Source organism: Eulemur rufifrons, chromosome 19 (genome assembly GCF_041146395.1).
Source record: "Eulemur rufifrons isolate Redbay chromosome 19, OSU_ERuf_1, whole genome shotgun sequence".
NCBI classification, from domain to species: Eukaryota; Metazoa; Chordata; class Mammalia; order Primates; family Lemuridae; genus Eulemur; species Eulemur rufifrons.
The window spans coordinates 45,348,391-45,367,459 of record NC_091001.1 but is presented as its reverse complement, the minus strand read 5'-3'; the positions used below and the strand labels follow the sequence as shown (position 1 = coordinate 45,367,459).

General features: G+C 36.1%; 1 protein-coding gene across 1 annotated transcript in view; it reads left to right on the top strand.

The window, feature by feature from the left end:
• ANAPC1 (anaphase promoting complex subunit 1) overlaps positions 1–19,069 on the top strand; it is a 97,671-nt gene that overhangs the window by 11,125 nt on the left and 67,477 nt on the right. Inside the window, exons 7-16 of the mRNA XM_069494102.1 lie at positions 63–136; positions 1,845–1,990; positions 2,214–2,434; positions 3,319–3,528; positions 6,331–6,426; positions 7,876–7,966; positions 8,145–8,210; positions 14,703–14,837; positions 17,682–17,822; positions 18,383–18,443. Coding sequence (XP_069350203.1) covers positions 63–136; positions 1,845–1,990; positions 2,214–2,434; positions 3,319–3,528; positions 6,331–6,426; positions 7,876–7,966; positions 8,145–8,210; positions 14,703–14,837; positions 17,682–17,822; positions 18,383–18,443 — 1,241 coding nt within the window. The remainder of the gene's footprint in view (positions 1–62; positions 137–1,844; positions 1,991–2,213; positions 2,435–3,318; positions 3,529–6,330; positions 6,427–7,875; positions 7,967–8,144; positions 8,211–14,702; positions 14,838–17,681; positions 17,823–18,382; positions 18,444–19,069) is intronic.

The window sequence follows — 19,069 nt, the reverse complement described above, 5'->3', positions numbered from 1 at the left end:
CAAAATTTGACAAATGTAGTCATCTTATATTGGTGATTGATTATTTATTTCTTTATTGCTAGAGAACCTTTACCCACTATGTTCAGCATGCTGCACCCACTAGATGAAATAACCCCACTTGTTTGTAAATCTGGAAGTAAGTGTATTTTTATATTCTTTTATATGAGCTGTTTTTTGTTTTTTATTTTTGACTTGGAGGGGATAAGAAGGGAGCTTATTTGAAAAGTGACATGTAAAAATAATATAATTTAAGCATTTTACAAAATTGACCTTTTATTATGGAAGTAGTTCAAATTAAAGCAAGAATTTCTTCCTAATACCATGGTATTAACTGTTCAACATTTATTTTAGCAAAACAGGGAAAATGAAATATTAAAATTTACACAGTACAGGCATAAGGCCCTACATTTTTTTCTTCAAACAAAAAAATTTTAGTTCATCCTAATATCTATCATTTATTTATTCATAAGGAATGGAGTCATCTACAGGTAGTTTAATAAATATATCAGTATTTGTGATTGATTTATATATCTTATTTTTACTAGAATAACTTTTAATATTTCCTACAAGCAGTTCTAGCTGCTTATCTTTAAATTTTTAAGTTTGGACAAACAGGATAAATAATGAGGACCTGAAGGCTGAAAAAATATTTATATTCTTTGACATTTTTATATTTTTAGGACTTTATTCCAAGTGCATATTCTGATATTACACTGAGGCTTTTATCTACTGTATCATGTGTTGGCAAACTGCAGTCCATAGGCCAAATCCAGCCTGCAGCCTGCTTTTGTAAACCTTATGAGCTAACAATGGTTGTTACCTTTTTAAAAAGTTGTAAAAAACTATAAAGATTATGTGACAGAGTCAGTATGTGGATTGTAAGCCTAAACTATTTACTATTTGATAGTTTACAGAACTTTGTTGAGAATTTTATATTAGTAGCAGTTAGAGAAACCTAAATAAACATGTTAGAGCCTATGATTAAGTGGTATGCAGCCATCATTGATCATGTCTTTGAACAGTATGTAATGACCTCAGGACTTGCTTATTCATACTGTTAAGTAAGATACAAAATTATAAGCACAATATGATTCTAATTTTGTAAAAACATATAAAGTGTGTGTATATGTATGGAAAAAAATTGGAAGAAAAACTCCCTAGCATATTAATAGTTGATATTTTGATATGGTGGCATTGTGAGTGATTTTTATTTATTTTTTTATAAAGTATGTATTTCTTAATTTTTATAAAATAATCCTTTTTAAAATTTTCAATATTTTAACTGAGAGGGAAGCATTTAGGAAACATCAAAAAAGGATATCGAAACCAGTCCATGGTACTTAGGAAGTAAAAACTAAACTCACTAGGAAAAAACTTATTTTGCATGTGTAACCAGTTACACAGAAACAGTAATGTCCTGTTCAGCACTGTTTGAATAATTATTATAGAGGACAGATTTCATACAGAAGAAAAGAACCAGTAAGGAAGTTGAACTTGGCAGAGTAGTTGATGCAATTTATAGATAATTTGGTTCCTGAAGGAGTCACAGACTTTTTACCTATGACTGCTGAATTTAATGGTGAGTCATCACAAATCTTTAATATTTAATTGCATGTATGTGAAATTGAAACTTGTAATGCTTTCATATTTAATGTATTTTAAGGAAGTTGATGATCAAAGTAAATTATTAAAAATTCAGAGTTAATGTTGTAGTATATTGATGGATTTTGTACTTTGATGACTTGTTTTCTTTTTAGGAATTTTAAGAACTTGGTTCATAAAGATCAGAGCAGACTTGTAAAATCCGTTGTTCTATAACTGATTGTTTCTGTTTTATTTTTCAGGTCTTTTTGGTTCATCACGGGTGCAGTATGTTGTAGATCCTGCAGTGAAAATTGTTTTCCTCAACATTGACCCCTCCATTGTAATGACCTATGACGCTGTTCAAAATGTGCATTCGGTGTGGACTCTCCGGAGAGTCAGATCAGAGGTAAGGATAAAGCCAAGTCACTTCTCCTTAATATGAAAGGGTAGTTAATACTGAACACCTTCCTATGTTTTTGGAAGAATCATTTGTGAAATAGATTGAGCTTCTTGAAGAAAAAGAAATATTGTATCTTTAGTAACTGATATCTACTCTGCATTCTCATAAGGAAATTGCCCTTTTATTCTAATTACTGCCTCCCCCCCCCTTTTCTTCATTTCAACTTAAGGAAGAGAATGCTGTTTTAAAGTTCTCTGATCAGGGTGGAACCCCACAGAATGCAGCCACTAGCAGCTCCCTCACGGCACATCTCAGAAGCCTCTCCAAGGGAGATTCCCCCGTGACTTCACCTTTCCAGAATTACTCCTCCATTCACAGCCAGAGTCGCTCAGCCTCATCACCCAGTCTGCACTCTCGCTCACCTTCCATTTCGAACATGGCAGCTCTAAGGTGCGAGAGTTTCCTTGTTTTCCACAAGATACCCCAAGCAAAAGACACCTTTTTACAAGCTTTCTCTTCTGTGTTGAAGGATTTAGAATTTACTTTGATAGCTTTGGGTATTTTTAAGGGAAACTAGCCATTATCCCAGTTGGGCTACTTTTACTAAGACTTCAAAGTCTACTATGTCACTTTCTTGGCATTTAGAAGCTGCTTATGCTTGTAAGATTGGTTGCCTCATTCCTATCACTATGTGACAGCAGTTTGATGAATATTAATTCCCAAAATACTTTGGTACTATTTTCTTTTGCCTTATATTAGTTTTTCTTTTTTCTTGTTAATTGATATCTCTATATGTCTGCATATATATATTTGTATCACCAGCTATAGATACATACATATATCTGTTTTTGTTGATTGATATATATATCTGGTGCTATAGGGACATAGTTTTGTTGGTGTATATATGACTACAGGAACATTAGACCTTTCAGAGATGATGTCTCGCTACATTGCCCAGGCTGGTCTCGAACTCCTGGGCTCAGGAGATCCTCCTGCCTCAGTCTTCTGAGCTGGGACTGCAGGGATGGGCCACCATGTTGGTTTAGATCGTTTTGAATAATATAAACAATGCATTTTCTGAGGAGGAAAATGAATTAATGTTTAGTTTTAAAAGAATGAATTCTAATAAGAATTCTAAATCTTTAGAATATAGTAAAGCACATTGACATGAACCATTTAAATAGCTACTCTTTTTTGAAAAATTTTTATTTCTGAGTAGGATTATGCCATGAATGCTCTTCCCTTGTAGGATTTTGGCAAGTATCATGGGAGCATGTGCCATATAAGCCTGCATTGCTAATTGTTATGCACTCTTTTCTCTGTTTCTTTTGCAGTCGTGCTCATTCTCCTGCCTTAGGAGTACACTCTTTTTCCGGGGTACAGAGGTTCAACCTTTCAAGCCATAGTCAGTCTCCAAAGAGACACAGTATTTCTCATTCTCCAAATAGTAATTCTAATGGCTCCTTTCTTGCACCAGAAACAGAGCCAATTGTTCCTGAACTGTGTATTGACCATTTATGGACAGAAACGATAACTAATATAAGGTTTGGAGTATATATTTTTATATTCAAAGAAAAATGTTGCTAAAGTCTTGGAAAATATTTTTTTGCTTGAGGTTTCCATTTAATATCTGTTATTAATGTGTGCAAAAATAGAGATGTGTGTTAAGGCCACCTCAGTTTCAGTAGAGGATATTAGTGATATTAAAGTGATCACAAAAATATTTTGTCATTTGATATTTCTTATTAGTAATAATCTCTCAGATTTGAGGTGTTTAATGTTACAGGGGAGAAACAACTAATTTCTGTAGATTAGGAAATTTGGAGTTTTATAGCATTTTTTGTAAGTTTTATCTTCATGTTAGTTGAGTGTCAGCTTTACTTTCTGGGAAACACAATTCAGACCTCTCTTCTGTGTGATCTTCCTCCTTTTATGTTCTCTTCAATAATTCATTTATTAATTCAGCCATATGTCAGTGTGTATGTTAATTAATGGTGTGATAAGTCCCTCTCCTCAGAAGAGAGACATAGTTGAAGGATAGTCTCACAGGAGGAGGGACTACTTCTTGTGTTGGTAGGGCTTTGGAAAGATGAGTAGGTATTTGGTGGGCAGGTAAGTGGGGAAGGCCACAGTAGCAGCTTGGATCAAAACAGAAGTTCTCGTGAATGTGTGGTATACTCAGGGAATTACAGATACTTCCATTTTGGTTTGTGCAGTGGGGAGAGAAGGGCTGAGAAAGGAAGCTTGAGTGTAGGATTGCAAATTGCCCTTTAGGACTGTTCTATTTGATGACAGTGGTGAGGTGCTTTGTATGTGGGTTGTAAGCTCAGGGGAAGGACCAGAGCAATAAATGTGGAAATTGTCAGCTTATAAGTGGTGATTGAGGTGAGAGGGTTGGATTAGAATTTAAGGAGTGTGTAGAGGTGAGATTCATGGGGTTCCTGGAAGGCCCGTGGATGAGTTTGCAGTTGCAGGGCTTCTGTTAACTATGAAATTGTATTCAGTAATCATGTGTATGTGCAATGGTTAGTCTTTTTCCTAAGGAGAGGGTTTTAACGTTCATTAACGTATTAATTGCCATGTGAGTTATATTTAACTCATGCTAGTTTTGAGCCTGGGGCCTCATGAAGCATATGTAACTCACAAGTCTCTTCACCTTGGAAGCTGTGAGAATAATTTTTCAAGTTGCATATAATTCATACATGGAACACAGTAAAAAATAACAAATTTTTTGTTAGATTAGAAAGGATCATTTTTGAAGTTTTTATTTTATTTTCGTGATAAAACACTGTGGCCCCAAGGAAAATTTTTTTTTCCTAGTGTGGCAGTCAATATGTTAAATTCTCAAAGGGGTCTATAACCTCCAAATAGTTAAAACCCAGTGGTGTAGAATTACAAGGTGGTTAGGGACTGAAGTCCTTGGAAACTTAAGATTTTGGGGGTAAAAAGAGACAAAGCTGCTGCAGAGAGACAAAGCAAAAGAGGTCAGATGGGAGAAGCAGGATGGAATATCATAGAATACAAAAAAAGAGAGCATTTCAAGAATAAAGAGGTACCAATACTGCTAGGTACTGGTGAAGTGTGGCCCTGAGAATTGAGCCCAGAGAAGAGGTATTTGGGTGGCAGTGGGTTCACTGGTATCCTTGGCCAGAGCATTTTAGGCTTGGAGGGTGGCAGAGAGTAGGGGGGAAGTGGAGTAGAAAAAGTAAATGGGGACTGAGGATGTCAGCATAGGCATATGGACTATTTTAAGGAGTTTGCCTTTGAGTGGGAATGAGGATACAAAACTAGAGGGAATTTCAGGATCAAGGAGAGTTTTGTTTTTGCTAAAGTATATTAAGGAAAATTAGTTTTCATGACATCTTTCCCCTAAATACCACAGTGTGTATCTCTAAGAAGTTTTCTTAACTACAATACCATTTTTATATCCAACCAAATTAACAACAAGTTGTATATATGTCCTCTAATACTCAGTCTATCTTCGTATTTTAAGACTTTTAATATGAGACAGTAGGCTATAAGGACTATACTCAAAGCAGGTAAAGCATTGAAAATATAGGAGAGAGGAAATGGTTGATGGAACAAGGAACCAGAGATGAGCACAAGTGGAGAGGTTAGCCTTGGGGAGAAAAAAGTGATGGTTGATCAGATACATAGGGCAGGAGGTTGAGCTCAAGCCTTGCAGCCTGATTTTCTCTGTGAAATGGAAGGCAAATGCATGTCCTTAGAGGGTGGGTGGGAGGTAGGTAGGCCGAGGAAAGCCAAGATGTAGATACAGTGTTAAAGAGGCTTCTCTCTGTTCTTCACATATAAAATAATTTTCTACATTTAAAAATTATTTTTCTTTATCCTACTTGTAAGTTCAATACATTGTAGATCCTTATTTTTCAGACTTACGGTTTTCTATAGCACTTCAGAAAGAAAGATTTGGGAATTAGAGGTATAGTTTTTAAAAAAGAGGTGTGAGGTGGGGCCTAATCTGAGGAGAGGATAGACAGGAGAAGTGATGTTATAAAAAATCTGACCCTTTAAGGGGTAGGAATTTAAGTTTGCATTACTTTACAAGTAGGTGGCTTGCATAGTACATAATTAAAAAGTCCATTGATAATGATTAAATTTATTGTAAATTTCCCCAACAAAGCTGTGTAATCGGCTCATAATCAAAGAGCTGAAAGGAATCTTAGAGATCAGAAAGTCTAATTTTAGAAGTGTTTTTGTGTCTTCAGGGTCATTGTTTGATCTAAGTAGTTTTTAGATTTCTTGCAGAATATTTTCAGAGATCTTTAATATTTACTGTAATAGGTGTTTGGACTAATACTGACAGTTACTTTGTTAATGTATTATAGAGAGAAAAATTCACAGGCCTCAAAAGTGTTTATTACATCTGACCTATGTGGGCAAAAGTTCTTGTGCTTTTTAGTAGAGTCCCAGCTTCAGTTACGGTAAGTGTATGTGTTTCTCGTGTGTATGTAATTTAGGGTTGCTTTGTCTTTTTTTCCCCCCTGGCTTAAGTAGCTTTATTGAGAAATAATTTACATATCATAAAATTGACATGTTTTAACTGTACAATTAAATGAGTTTTAGTGAATTTACAAAGTTCTACAATCATCGCCACAACCCAGTTTTAAAACATTTCTATAACCATAAAAAGGTTCCCTTACGCCTGTTTGTAGTCAGTCTCATTTCCATTTCCAACCTCAGACAACCACTTTAGGCTTTCTGTCTCCATTGTTTGGCCTTTTCTGGACATTTATATATGTACATAAAATCATAAAATATGTAGTTTTTTTATGTTCAGCTACTTTCATTTAGCATGATGCTCTTTAGGATTCACCATTTTGTAACATGATGGCTCCATACCTATTGATATGTAGTAGTCTATTGTATACATCTACCACATTTTGTTTATTCTTCATTTGATGACATTTGATTTGTTTCTGCCTTTTGACCATTGAGGATTATGGCACTATGAACATTTGAGCAGAAGTCTTTGTGTGGACATATAGGATTTCATTTCTCTTGGGTACATACCTAGGAGTGGAATTATTGGGTTGAATGGCAAATTCATGTTTAACTTTTTAAGAAATTGCCAAACTGTTTTCCAAATAACCGGCACCATTTTATATTCCCACCAGCAATGTATGAAGGCTAATGTCTCTTTGTCCTTGACAACATTGGATATTGTCAATCTCTTTGTAGCCATTCCAGTGGTTGTGAAATGGTTTCAATTTAAATTTCCCTAGTGTTATTCTAACATTGATCATCTTCTCATGTGGCTATTAGCCATTCATTTATATTCTTAGGTGAAATATCTATTCAAATCTTTTGCCAATTTACTTTTTATTTTGAAATAATTATAGATCACAGGAAGTTGCAAAATAGTAAAGAGATCCTTGTAGCTTACACTCTTTATCTACCAAGAGTTAACATCTTACATAACTATAGTACATTATCAAAACCAAGAAATTGATGTCAATACTACCCACGTACTTTATTTCAAATTTTAGCAGTTTGACATGTACTCATTTGTGTGTGTGTGTGTGTGTGTGTGTGTGTGGTTTCATGCAGTTTTCTGACATGTATAGATTTGTATAAATACCACCACGATCAAGATACAAAATATCTTTATCATCTTAAAGATCTCTCTTGTGCTACCACTTTATAGTCGCATCCACCTTAGCGTCCCGTGTTTCCCTATGACCCCCAACTCCTGGCAATCACTGATTTGTTCTCAATGTCTGTAATTTGGCACTTGAGAATGTTGTATAAATGGACTCATCCAGTATGTAAACTTTTTAGAATTGTCTTTTACCATTCTGCATAATACTCTTAAGACCCATATAGGTTGTTGCATGTAAATAATTTCTTTCTCTTTTTATTTTAATATTTAGCTGTATAAAGTTTCAAGAGAGTAATGATAAAACCCAGCTCATCTTTGGCTCTGTCACTACCATACCAGCAAAGGATGCAGCACCAGTGGAGGTAAATGCATGCACATTTCTTTCTTTTTTTTTCCCCTAAATTTTTTAAATCTGTAATTGGTTGTGAAAATGTAGGCATGTTTCTTGAGAAGTTGAAAATTATTATGCTTCATCAGATTTTTCAGCTGAAAAGTTTGTGCATTTGCTGTTTGGAAATAAATTTTTTGTCTTTTCTGTAGAAGATAGACACCATGCTGGTCCTGGAAGGCAGTGGAAGTCTGGTGCTGTATACAGGAGTAGTTCGGGTAAGCAATAAATTGCACTTCATGCTTTTAGTAGGACCAACTCTGTTCTTATTTTTTAATGTTATTTTAGTTTGAGATTTAAAATCTATTACTCTCCTGGCCTGTACAATTTTGTAGAAGATTTTTGTTACGAGTTGACAATGAAGTTTCCAATTTAGGTTGTCCTAATTTGGAGTGCTGGGGCTCGCTGCTATTAGGTGCATTGGTGCTATAAACCTGGGAGAGATGGGGAACCTTTAATGAGTATAGGTAGATTTAAAAAAAAATAAAGTTAGTTAACTTATTTGAAATTGATGTATGGGTAACTTTGTTATGTACCACAGTTTTGGTAAAGTTTCATTGTATTAAATGTATATATTGGCTTCTTTTTTTAACATTTGTGAAGTTTTATGTACAGAATAATGTAAATTTTACAAATTTAAAATATGAAATTTATATGCATACAATTTGAAGAATAATAATGAAGTGATCACTCATATAACCACTACTCTAAATCAGGTTAAGAAATAAAATATTGCCAGGATCTTTATTTTTATCGTGTTCTTTTCTGATTGCATCCCACCTTCTCCCCTAGAGATAGACACTATCCTGAGTTTTATGATAAATCAGTCCCTTGTTGTTATTGCTAGTGTTTACAATTATACATATATATATTACTGAAGAATAAATTATGTAGTTTTTTGTTTTTGAATTTTTACATTAAAAATATCATACCATAATCTTCTTCAACTTGCTTATTTTGCCCAACATTAAACTTGTTTTAGGTTTATCCATGTCATCGTTGTTGTTTACTAATTCACTGTTATGTTTAGTATTCTGTTGTATCTTGTTTTATTATGCTTCATTTTATCATGCTTTCCACATAGTGGGTTTTTTTTTTTTTTTAAACAAATTGAAGGTTTGTGGCAACCTTGTTTTAAGCAAGTTTATCTGCCATTTTTTCAACAGCATGTGCTCATTTTGGGACTTTGTCACACTTTGGTAATTGTTGCAATATTTCAGACATTTTCATTATTATCATATCTATCTTCATGATCTGTAACAGTGATCTTGATGTTATTGTAATTGTTTTTGGGGCACCATGAACCGTGCTCATATAAAACAGGGAACTTAATCGATAAATGTTGTGTGTGTTCTGACCATTCCATCAACTGGCTGTTTCCCTGTCTTCTTCTCTCCTCAGGCTTCCCTATTTCCTGAGACACAGGATATTGAAATCAGGCCAATTAATAATCCTATAAGGGCCTGTGAGTGTTCAAGTGAAAGGAAAGTTGCATGACTAGAAAGCTTAGCGAGGAAGGCATGTCGAAAGCCGAGATAGGTTGAAAGCTAGACCTCTTGAACCACCAATTAGCCAGATTGTGAATGCAAAGGAAAAGTTCTTGAAGGAAGTTAAAAATGCTCCTCCAATGAACAAGCAAATCATAATAAAGTGAAACAGCCTTATTGCTGATATGGAGAAAGTTTAAGAGGTCTGTTACATGTGGCCTTCTGGATCGCTGAGTGTGGCCTTTTGACTGAATCCAAATTTCACAGAACAGATGCTTTTAATAAAGGGTTTGTTAAAAGGGTTTGTTTTGTGAAGTTTGGATTTGGTTGAAGGGCCACACTTGGGATCTGGAGGGTCTCATGCGGCTTTAAGGCTGCAAATTTCTCACCCCTGGAAGATCAAATCAGCCATTACACTCCCTTAAGCCAAAGCAAGGTCCTAATACTTCTAATTCTGTGAAGGCTGAGAGAGGTGAGGAAGCTAGAGAAGAAAAGTTGCAAGCTAACAGACATCGGTTCTTGAGATTTAAGGAAGGAAGCTTTCTCCATAACCTGAAAGTACAAGGTAAAGCAGCAAGTATTGATGTAGAAGCTGCTAAAAATAATTGATAAAGGTGGCTATACTCAACAACAGATTTTTAATGTAGGAACAGCCTTCTATTGGAAGAAGATGCCAGCTTAGATTTTTATAGCTTAGAGAAGAGAAGTCAGTGTTTGGCTTGAAAGGACAGGTTGACTTTCTTGTTAGGGGCTAATGCAGCTGGTGACTTTAAGTTGAAGCCAGTGCTCATTTACCATTTTGACAATCCTAGGGCCCTTAAAAATTCTGCTAAATTACTCTGTCCTTGCTCTAGAAATGGAACAACAAAGCCTGAATAACAGCACATCTGTTTATAGCATGGTTTACTGAATATTTTAAGCCTGTTGTCAAGACCTACTGCTCAGAAAAGATTCCTCTCAAAATATTACTGCTCATTAATAGTGCACCTAATCACCCAAGTGCTTTGATGGAGGTGTACAAAAAGATTAATGTTGTTTTCATGCCTGCTAACAAAACATCCATTCTGCAGCCCATTGATCAAGGAATAATTTTGACTTTCAAGTCTTAATATTTAAAAAGTACATTTTGTAATGCTATAGCTGCCATAAATAGTGATTTTTCTGATTGATCTGGGCAAATTTAATTGAAAACCTTCTGGAAAGGATTCACCATTCTAGATGTCATTAAGAACAGCTCTGATTCATGGAAGAAGGTCAAAATATCAACATTACCAGGAGTTTGGAAGGAGTTAATTCCAACCCTCATGGATGACTTTGAGGGGTCAGTGGAGAAAGTAACTGCAGGTGTGGTGGAAATCGCAAGAGAACTAGAATTAGAAGTGGAGCCTGAAGATGTGACTGAATTGCTGCAATCTCATGATAAAACTTGAATGGATGAGGAGTTGCTTTTTTGTAGATGAGCAAAGAATGTGGGAACAAACAGAAAACAAATATTTAGCACAGATTTAAATCCTATCAGGTCACTAATTACATTAAATGCAATGGCCTAATGTAATTAAATGACAGCCTAGCAGAAGGGATTAAAATAAAAATAACCCAGCTATATGTGTGGGCTATAAGAAACTCACTTTCAAATATAATGACATAGATAAGGTAGAAGTAAAAGGATGGAAAAGATAAATCATGCAAACACTAATCAAAAGAAAGTTGGAATGGAGCTGTAAATTAGACTTGAGAGGAAAGAAATTGACCAGGTACAAAGAGACTTTCATTAAAGATAAAGGGCCAAGGCCGGGCGTGGTGGCTCATGCCTATAATCCTAGCACTCTGGGAGGCCGAGGTGGGAGGATCGCTCAAGGTCAGGAGTTCGATACCAGCCTGAGCAAGAGCGAGACTCCGTCTCTACTAAAAATAGAAAGAAATTAGTTGGACAACTAAAAATATATAGAAGGCCGGGCGCGGTGGCTCACGCCTGTAATCCTAGCACTCTGGGAGGCCGAGGCGGGTGGATCGCTCGAGGTCAGGAGTTCGAGACCAGCCTGAGCAAGAGTGAGACCCCGTCTCTACTAAAAATAGAAAGAAATTATATGGACAACTAAAATATATATATACAAAAAATTAGCCGGGCATGGTGGCGCATGCCTGTAGTCCCAGCTACTCGGGAGGCTGAGGCAGTAGGATCGCTTAAGCCCAGGAGTTTGAGGTTGCTGTGAGCTAGACTGACGCCACGGCACTCACTCCAGCCTGGGCAACAGAGTGAGACTCTGTCTCAAAAAAAAAAAAAAAAAAAAATATATAGAAAACATTCGCGGGGCATGGTGGCGCATGCCTGTAGTCCCAGCTACTCGGGAGGCTGAGGCAGGAGGATCACTTGAGCTCAGGAGTTTGAGGTTGCTGTGAGCTAGGCTGATGCCACGGCACTCACTCCAGCCTGGGCAACAAAGTGACTCTGTCTCAAAAAAAAAAAAAAGATAAAGGGCCAGATCACCAAGAAGGCATACAAATTCTAATTGTGTATGCACCAAACAATAGAGCTCCAAAGTAAATAACTCAAAAACTGACAGAAGTGAAAGGTGAAATAGACAAATCCACAATTATATTTGGAGACTTTAACACCCTGAGTAATTGATAGAACCACAATTATGTGTCAGTACCTCAAAACTCTTGTATCAATACAAAAAATGAAAAGAAATTGCCATGGATGCAGAAGACATGAATGACATTATCAAACAAATTGATTTAATTGACGTGTATAAGATACTCCACCCAATAACACAAAATGCACATTATTTTCATATGCACAGAACATTCACTAAGATAAACAATATTCTAGTACATGAAACAAACTAAAATAATTAAAGGCATACAAATTACTTTCCTAAACTTAAGAGAAATAAACTAGAAATTTGTAACAAAAATGTTCGAGGAAATCCCTCAGTCTGGAAATTTAACAAAACATTTAAAAAATCATATAGGCAAAAAACCCACAATGGACATTAAATATGTTTACTTGAATGAAAAGAAAATTACACTCTTAACAAATTTGAGTGCAGATATGAAGCCTTGCTGAGAGGAAATTTTATAGCACTAAACACTTATATTAGAAAAGAAAAAAGGTCTAAAATCAATGAGTGAAGCTTACACTTTTCAGAAACCAGAAAAAGAGCAAATTAAATTGGAAGTAAGTAGAATGAAGAAAACAATATAATTAAGGGCAGGAATCAATAAAATAACAAAGTAAAAACCAATGAAATAAAAGGCTGGTTCATGGGAAAAAAAATCAGTAAAATTGATTAAAAAAAGATAATATAATACATGATGACCAGATAGGATTTGTCCCAGAAATGCAAGGTAGGTTTTAACATTTGAAAAATCAATCAGTGTAATTAACCATTAATAACAGACTAGGCTGGGCGTGGTGGTTTATTCCTATAATCCCAGCACTTTGGGATGCCCAAAGAGGGAGGATTGCTTGAGGCCAGGAGTTTGCCACCAGCCTTGGCAACATAGCAGACACTGTCTCACCAAAAAAAAAAAAAACAAACCACACAGACTAACAAAAAAATATGATCATCTAAATTAAGGGTTGGTAAACTTTTTACATAAAGGGCCATATAAGAGTTTTAGCCTCTGTGGGCCACATGCAGTCTCTTATTACATATTCATCTTCTTTTCCTTAACCATTTAAATATGTGCAAATTATTCTTAGCTCATAGACTGTACAAAAATAGGATGTAAGCCAGATTTGGCCATGGAACATAGTTGGCTAATCAAACATCTAAATAGATGCAGAGAAATCATTTGACAAAATGTAATATGTATTCATGACAAAAAATATTCTCAGCAAACTAGGAATAGATGGGAACTTCCTCAAATAAATGAAGGGGATTCAAAAGTTTCATTATACCTCCTGGTAGGGAGGATGGGAGGGCTGTGGCTTTTATCTTGGTGTTTGCATGGAGTAGGGCAGGTATAGCAGAAATGTTTCTCTCCTGCTTGGTCAGTCTTTTTCTAGCAATTTTGCTGGAAAGGACAAGGTTTTGGGGGGCCTCTTTTGTCTGTGACCATCGACATGTCTCCAAAACAAAACCAAACCACTAAAATCTAGGGAATTCATCATTAGGTCATTCCTGGGTCTCAGATCTCTAGGCCGTTTGTTGTCTTTTCCCCACTTTTTGTGAGACAGCGTCTTGCTCTATTGCCTGGGCTTCAGTACAGTGGTGTCATAGCTCACTGCAACCTTAAAACTCCTGAGCTCAAGTGATCCTCCTGCCTCAGCCTCCCAAGTAGCTAGAACTACATGCATGTGTGAGCATGCCTGGCTAATTTTTCTGTTTTTTGTAGAGACAGCGTCTCACTATGTTGTTCAGGCTGGTCTCAAACTCCTGGCCTTGAGCAATCCCTCCTGCCCTGGCCTCCCAAAGGCATGAGCCACCATGTCTGGCCCAACTTCTGTTATTTTATTAGCTTTTGAGTATTATATTAATATAAATATGTGTATCATTAAAATTTCACTTTAGGTCTGAGCATCTTTTTTTTAGTCTTTTTAAGTTTTTTAGCCCATATGGATGTGAATTTTTGTTGTGTTTTTCCTGGAGAACCCTACAGATAGCTTAAATAAGAGGTGGGTAGCATGGATTGTCAGCTCATTCTTTTAAGATCAAAGAATTTATTCTACTTTGTGTAAGTAATTTTGAGGAAGAAATATTTGAGATTTATGGTGGAAGACGAGAGATCATGAGCTGGAGAGCACAGTTTGAATTAGGTTGGATTTAATTTCTTCAGCATCACCCAGACTCATTTTTTTAGCACCTGGGGAGTAATCGGTGTTCTTTTTCTCTTCCTCAAGACTTAGTTAACAAGATTGTTGCGTGTAGCCTCTGAAAGCTGTCCTTGCTGTCTTTAGCACTAGTCAGCTAGAAAAAAGCATAGTGTATGGAATTTTGTATAATGTCTTAACTATATTAACATCCCCCCTTTCCTGCAAAAAAAAGTCTTCAGTAACAGAGAAGGAATCAGACCAAGAAAAATTATACCAGAGTATTTGCAGTTGGATAGTGGAATTTGATAGATTATTAAAATTTTAATTGTTTTTTAGTTATGTTTGGTGAGCATAAACTTTGAAATATCAAAAGAAATAAGTGCTTATATGTCTTAACATTTTATTTAAGGATGTGGTGCATTAAAGTCCATTTTTTTCCTACATTTTTTTATTGCTCAAAGGTGGGAAAGGTTTTTATTCCCGGACTGCCGGCTCCTTCCCTGACGATGTCCAACACAATGCCTCGGCCCAGTACTCCACTTGATGGCGTTAGTACACCTAAGCCTCTTGGTAAACTACTTGGATCATTGGATGAGGTAAGAAATGGATTAGGTATTGTAAAAAAAAATTAATATTGTTTTAAAGAAGTTTGGTCCAATATTAGTTCTTACCATGATTAACTTAATTTTAGTGCTTGCAGAATAAATGTTTTCAAACACAGATGATTCAGTTAACATACATTGACCTCCCTTGTGATGTGTGTGGTACCTTTTGAAGGTGCTAGGCAGGTGAAAATGATACATTCTTTTCCATCTATAGATCTTACAATTTACCTGGGCAGAATAGCTGTACTGTCTATATAAGACACTATATATATATATATATATATATACACACACACATATATATATATTTTTTAAACTTAGAGATAGGTTCTTAAGTCTTGATCTGTTACCCGGCTGGAATGCAGTGGTGTGATCATAGCTTATTGTAACCTCGAAGTCCTGGCCTTAAGCGGTCCTCCCACTTTGTCCTCCTAAAGTGCTGGGATTACACTGTGCCTAGCCAAGAAATTATAGTTTAAAATGGGCCATTAAGACTTATGAAAGAAGAACAAAGAATATCATGGTAAATTCATTTATGGGAAGATACATCCTGGTGGAATGATATGATAAAACCAAAGCCTCATCTCTGAGAGTCATGTCAGACTTGGTTTAAACCTTGAGGATAGGTAGGATAAGTAGGTGGAAGGGGACATTTGGGGCAAGGAGGAATCACATAGTACAGGCAGGAAGGAGATGGCAGAACATTTTTTTATGTATATTTGTTTCTTCATTTCCTAACACACAAGTTAAGGACTGATTCAACAGATCTGTGGAATGAGTAATTATAAAAGTACAAGTAGTGTGTTGGGAGAGGCAGGATGGGAGTGGGATAATAATAACCTTTTTTGGACATTTTATATGTGCTAGGCACTGTTCTGAGTGTTTTATAAATATTAACTCATTTATTCCCTTAGAACAGCTTTATTGAGAAGGTACTGCTATGATCTTTATTTTACAAACGAGTATATAGAGGTACATAGAAGTTACTTGTCTAAGGTCATAAAGCTAATAAGTGGTAGAATTGGGATTTACACTCCTACTAATATGCTCTTAAAGGCAGAAATGATGAAAAGGTGGTTTTATTCTGAATGCAGTTTTCAGGGCACTACAGGTGTTTGAAGAAGGAGTTATGACTGTTAGGATCTGAGTTTAGATATGTGTATCTTGGGAGATTAATTAGACTACAAGTGAGGTTGTCTGTGTCAATGTAAGAGGTATGAAGAGCATCTGAGCTGAGGCAGTATGTATGGGAAGAAGGGAGTGACATGAGAGGCCTAGAGAAGTGGAGAGGACAGAGTTTATCAGCTGATTGGTTTTGTGCTGCCGAGCTGGGGAGAGGTGATATGGAGCAAGGCTCAGAATTTTGTGAGTGACCTGGCTAGGTACCCATATTTGCCAATTTAGGAAGCCTGGAGAAAAGTGGTATTTTAGTGTATTTTAATTTAAGTGTGTTTTAGGGACATCTGAGTGCAGATGGTCATGGCAGTTCAAAGGGAAGGTTAGTGTTGGCAGTTGTATTGGATAATGTCTAGGCCCTGATTTTATTTTAAAATGTGCAACATTGAGCTTTGTCCCTTTAGGCCAACACATTTGCAGAACATTCAAAAGGGGAACTGGAGAAGTGTCAAGAGTGTTTTGTATAATTTGGAAGAATGTTTTTTATAATGGAAAATGGTTTCCAAGTTTTTTAGAATTCCATAAGTCCAGGAATGGTTAGTTAGTATCTTTTTGCTAGTGTAAGGTCACAGGTCATTGGCTGATGGCTTTCCTGCTCTTTTGGCAGATTGTGCTGCTAGGCTTGGAGCCAGGACCAATAAAGCTGAACTTTTCCTGGTAACTTTGGAAATAGAAGTTGGAATATAATAGATAACATCCTAGGCTTAAATTGTTGTCAGTGTTGACAAGATATTTACTTAGAAATGTTCTATAAATTGAATTAAAGGAATACAAAAAGGGTCAGTGGTTATGACTGGAGATTTAAAATTGGAAGCATCTACATGTAGTTAGTAACTAAGGTCATTTAAATTTTTTGTTTTCATATTTGCAGTTAAGCAAATAAATGCTGTCTTTTATATTTTTGAATAATATTTGCCTCTAGGGGAAATACCACTAAATACCAGTCTCATTTCTTTGGTTTTTCATTGCTTTCCTTTCTCCCTGGGTTCTTAGTTCCTTAAGTCCTGTTTGCCTTGGCCTCAAATTACAGTTTATGTCTCCAGCCCTGTAAGGTTGGAATGTGCTGCTGGCTTCTCTTCCTTCTATCCGTGGCCTTCTTTGCATATTTTTACCCTTTCCATATGCTCCCCTCACCACCAAAAATTGCAATGCCTCGAGCAGGTAAAGCAGGATGAAAATGTTGGACCTTCTTTCTCCCTGTGGATCTCTCCTAGATTTTGGTCCCTCAGGTCTGGGTTGCTTCCACAGCTTTCCAGTGTCATCAATCAGATGTTTTGCTTTTATCTACATCCTAGTTGTTCTCTGTGAGGACCTTGGTCTGCTGCAAGGTACTTCATCATAGCTGGAGCAGAATGTTTATTATTTTTTTTAAATAGACGGAATTTCACTATATTACCCAGGCTGGAAGTGCAGTGGTTGTTCACGGGTGTGGTCATAGTACACCATAGCCTCACACTCCTGGGCTCAAGTGATCCTCCTGCCTTAGCTTCGGAGTATCTGGGACATAGGTCACCACTGCGCCTGGTTTGGAGCAGAATGTTTTGAATCATTACACATAATTGTTTATTGGACCATGTGCACAAAAGAAATGGTTGAGTTTCTTTATCCTTAATTTCTCCAAGAATACTTCATTTGTGTTGTATTTATGACTTTTTACAGGTTGTTCTGTTGTCTCCAGTTCCAGAACTAAGGGATTCTTCAAAACTTCACGATTCTCTCTATAATGAGGATTGTACTTTCCAACAACTTGGAACTTATATTCATTCTATCAGAGATCCTGTTCATAACAGAGTAACTCTAGTAAGTATATTTTAAAACATTAGGTAGCTTTTCAAGAGATAGAGTTGACATTTCAAATTTATCAGAATGCAAAATTTTGTCTGAAAAATGAAAAACATTTTGTATGATTTAAAAAATCTGTTGTAATGTGTCATTTTTTGCATGATTTTACTTTTGACTATAAAGCAATTCTGCTTAAGTTTTCTAAAGTTTCTATTTTATTAAAAATTCATTGAAAATAAAAACTAATTCAGTTAGTTGAATTGTATATTGACATGATTTTTGTACTTTTATTAAAAGTAGGTCTCCTCCTTTTGATGATTGACTCTTAGTGTCTGTATAAAAATTAGGCACTTTTTATTAAAATAAGAATTTTGAAAATGTTTTACAAATAGTACATTTATAGTTTCTGAAAGGTGGAACTGTTCATTTTTGTTTGAAAAATAATGCTTTTCATTTATTTTATTGAATTTTACTTAGGCAAACAGTTTTGTAAAGCACCAGCTATTTTTAAGACATTCAAAGACTTAGAATGCACAAATCCTTTTTTCTTTCTCATTTGTTTCCTTTCTTTTCCCTAGGAACTGAGTAATGGCTCCATGGTTAGGATCACTATTCCTGAAATTGCCACCTCTGAATTAGGTATGTTTGAGAATCAGACCTCACTTGTGTGTATTCACAGTTTGATTTAGAAGATTTGGAGCAGTTGGTGATTTATGTTAATAATTGGGGCTTTAAAAATTATTTTGCCATTTTTGAAGCTACTGGATTAAGTTTTCTGCTTTGCAGAGAAACTTTAAATTTTTTTTTTTTTTTTTTTTTTTGACAGAGTCTTGCTCTGTTGCCCAGGCTAGAGTGAGTGCCGTGGCGTCAGCCTAGCTCACAGCAACCTCAAACTCCTGGGCTCAAGCAATCCTTCTGCCTCAGCCTCCCAAGTAGCTGGGACTACAGGCATGCGCCACCATGCCCAGCTATTTTTTTTTTTTTTCTGTATATATATATTTTAGTTGGCCAGGTAATTTCTTTCTATTTTTAGTAGAGACGAGGTCTCGCTCTTGCTCAGGCTGGTCTCGAACTCCTGACCTCGAGTGATCCACCCGCCTCGGCCTCCCAGAGTGCTAGGATTACAGGCGTGAGCCACTGCGCCCAGCCTGCAGAGAAACTTTAAAGAGCTGAGGAGTGCTTTGTGATGTTTACTCTATGTGTGCTAGAAGGCTGGAGTATAGTTGAAGGATGTGCTAATTCTGTTTCTCTGAAATTCATAAGTT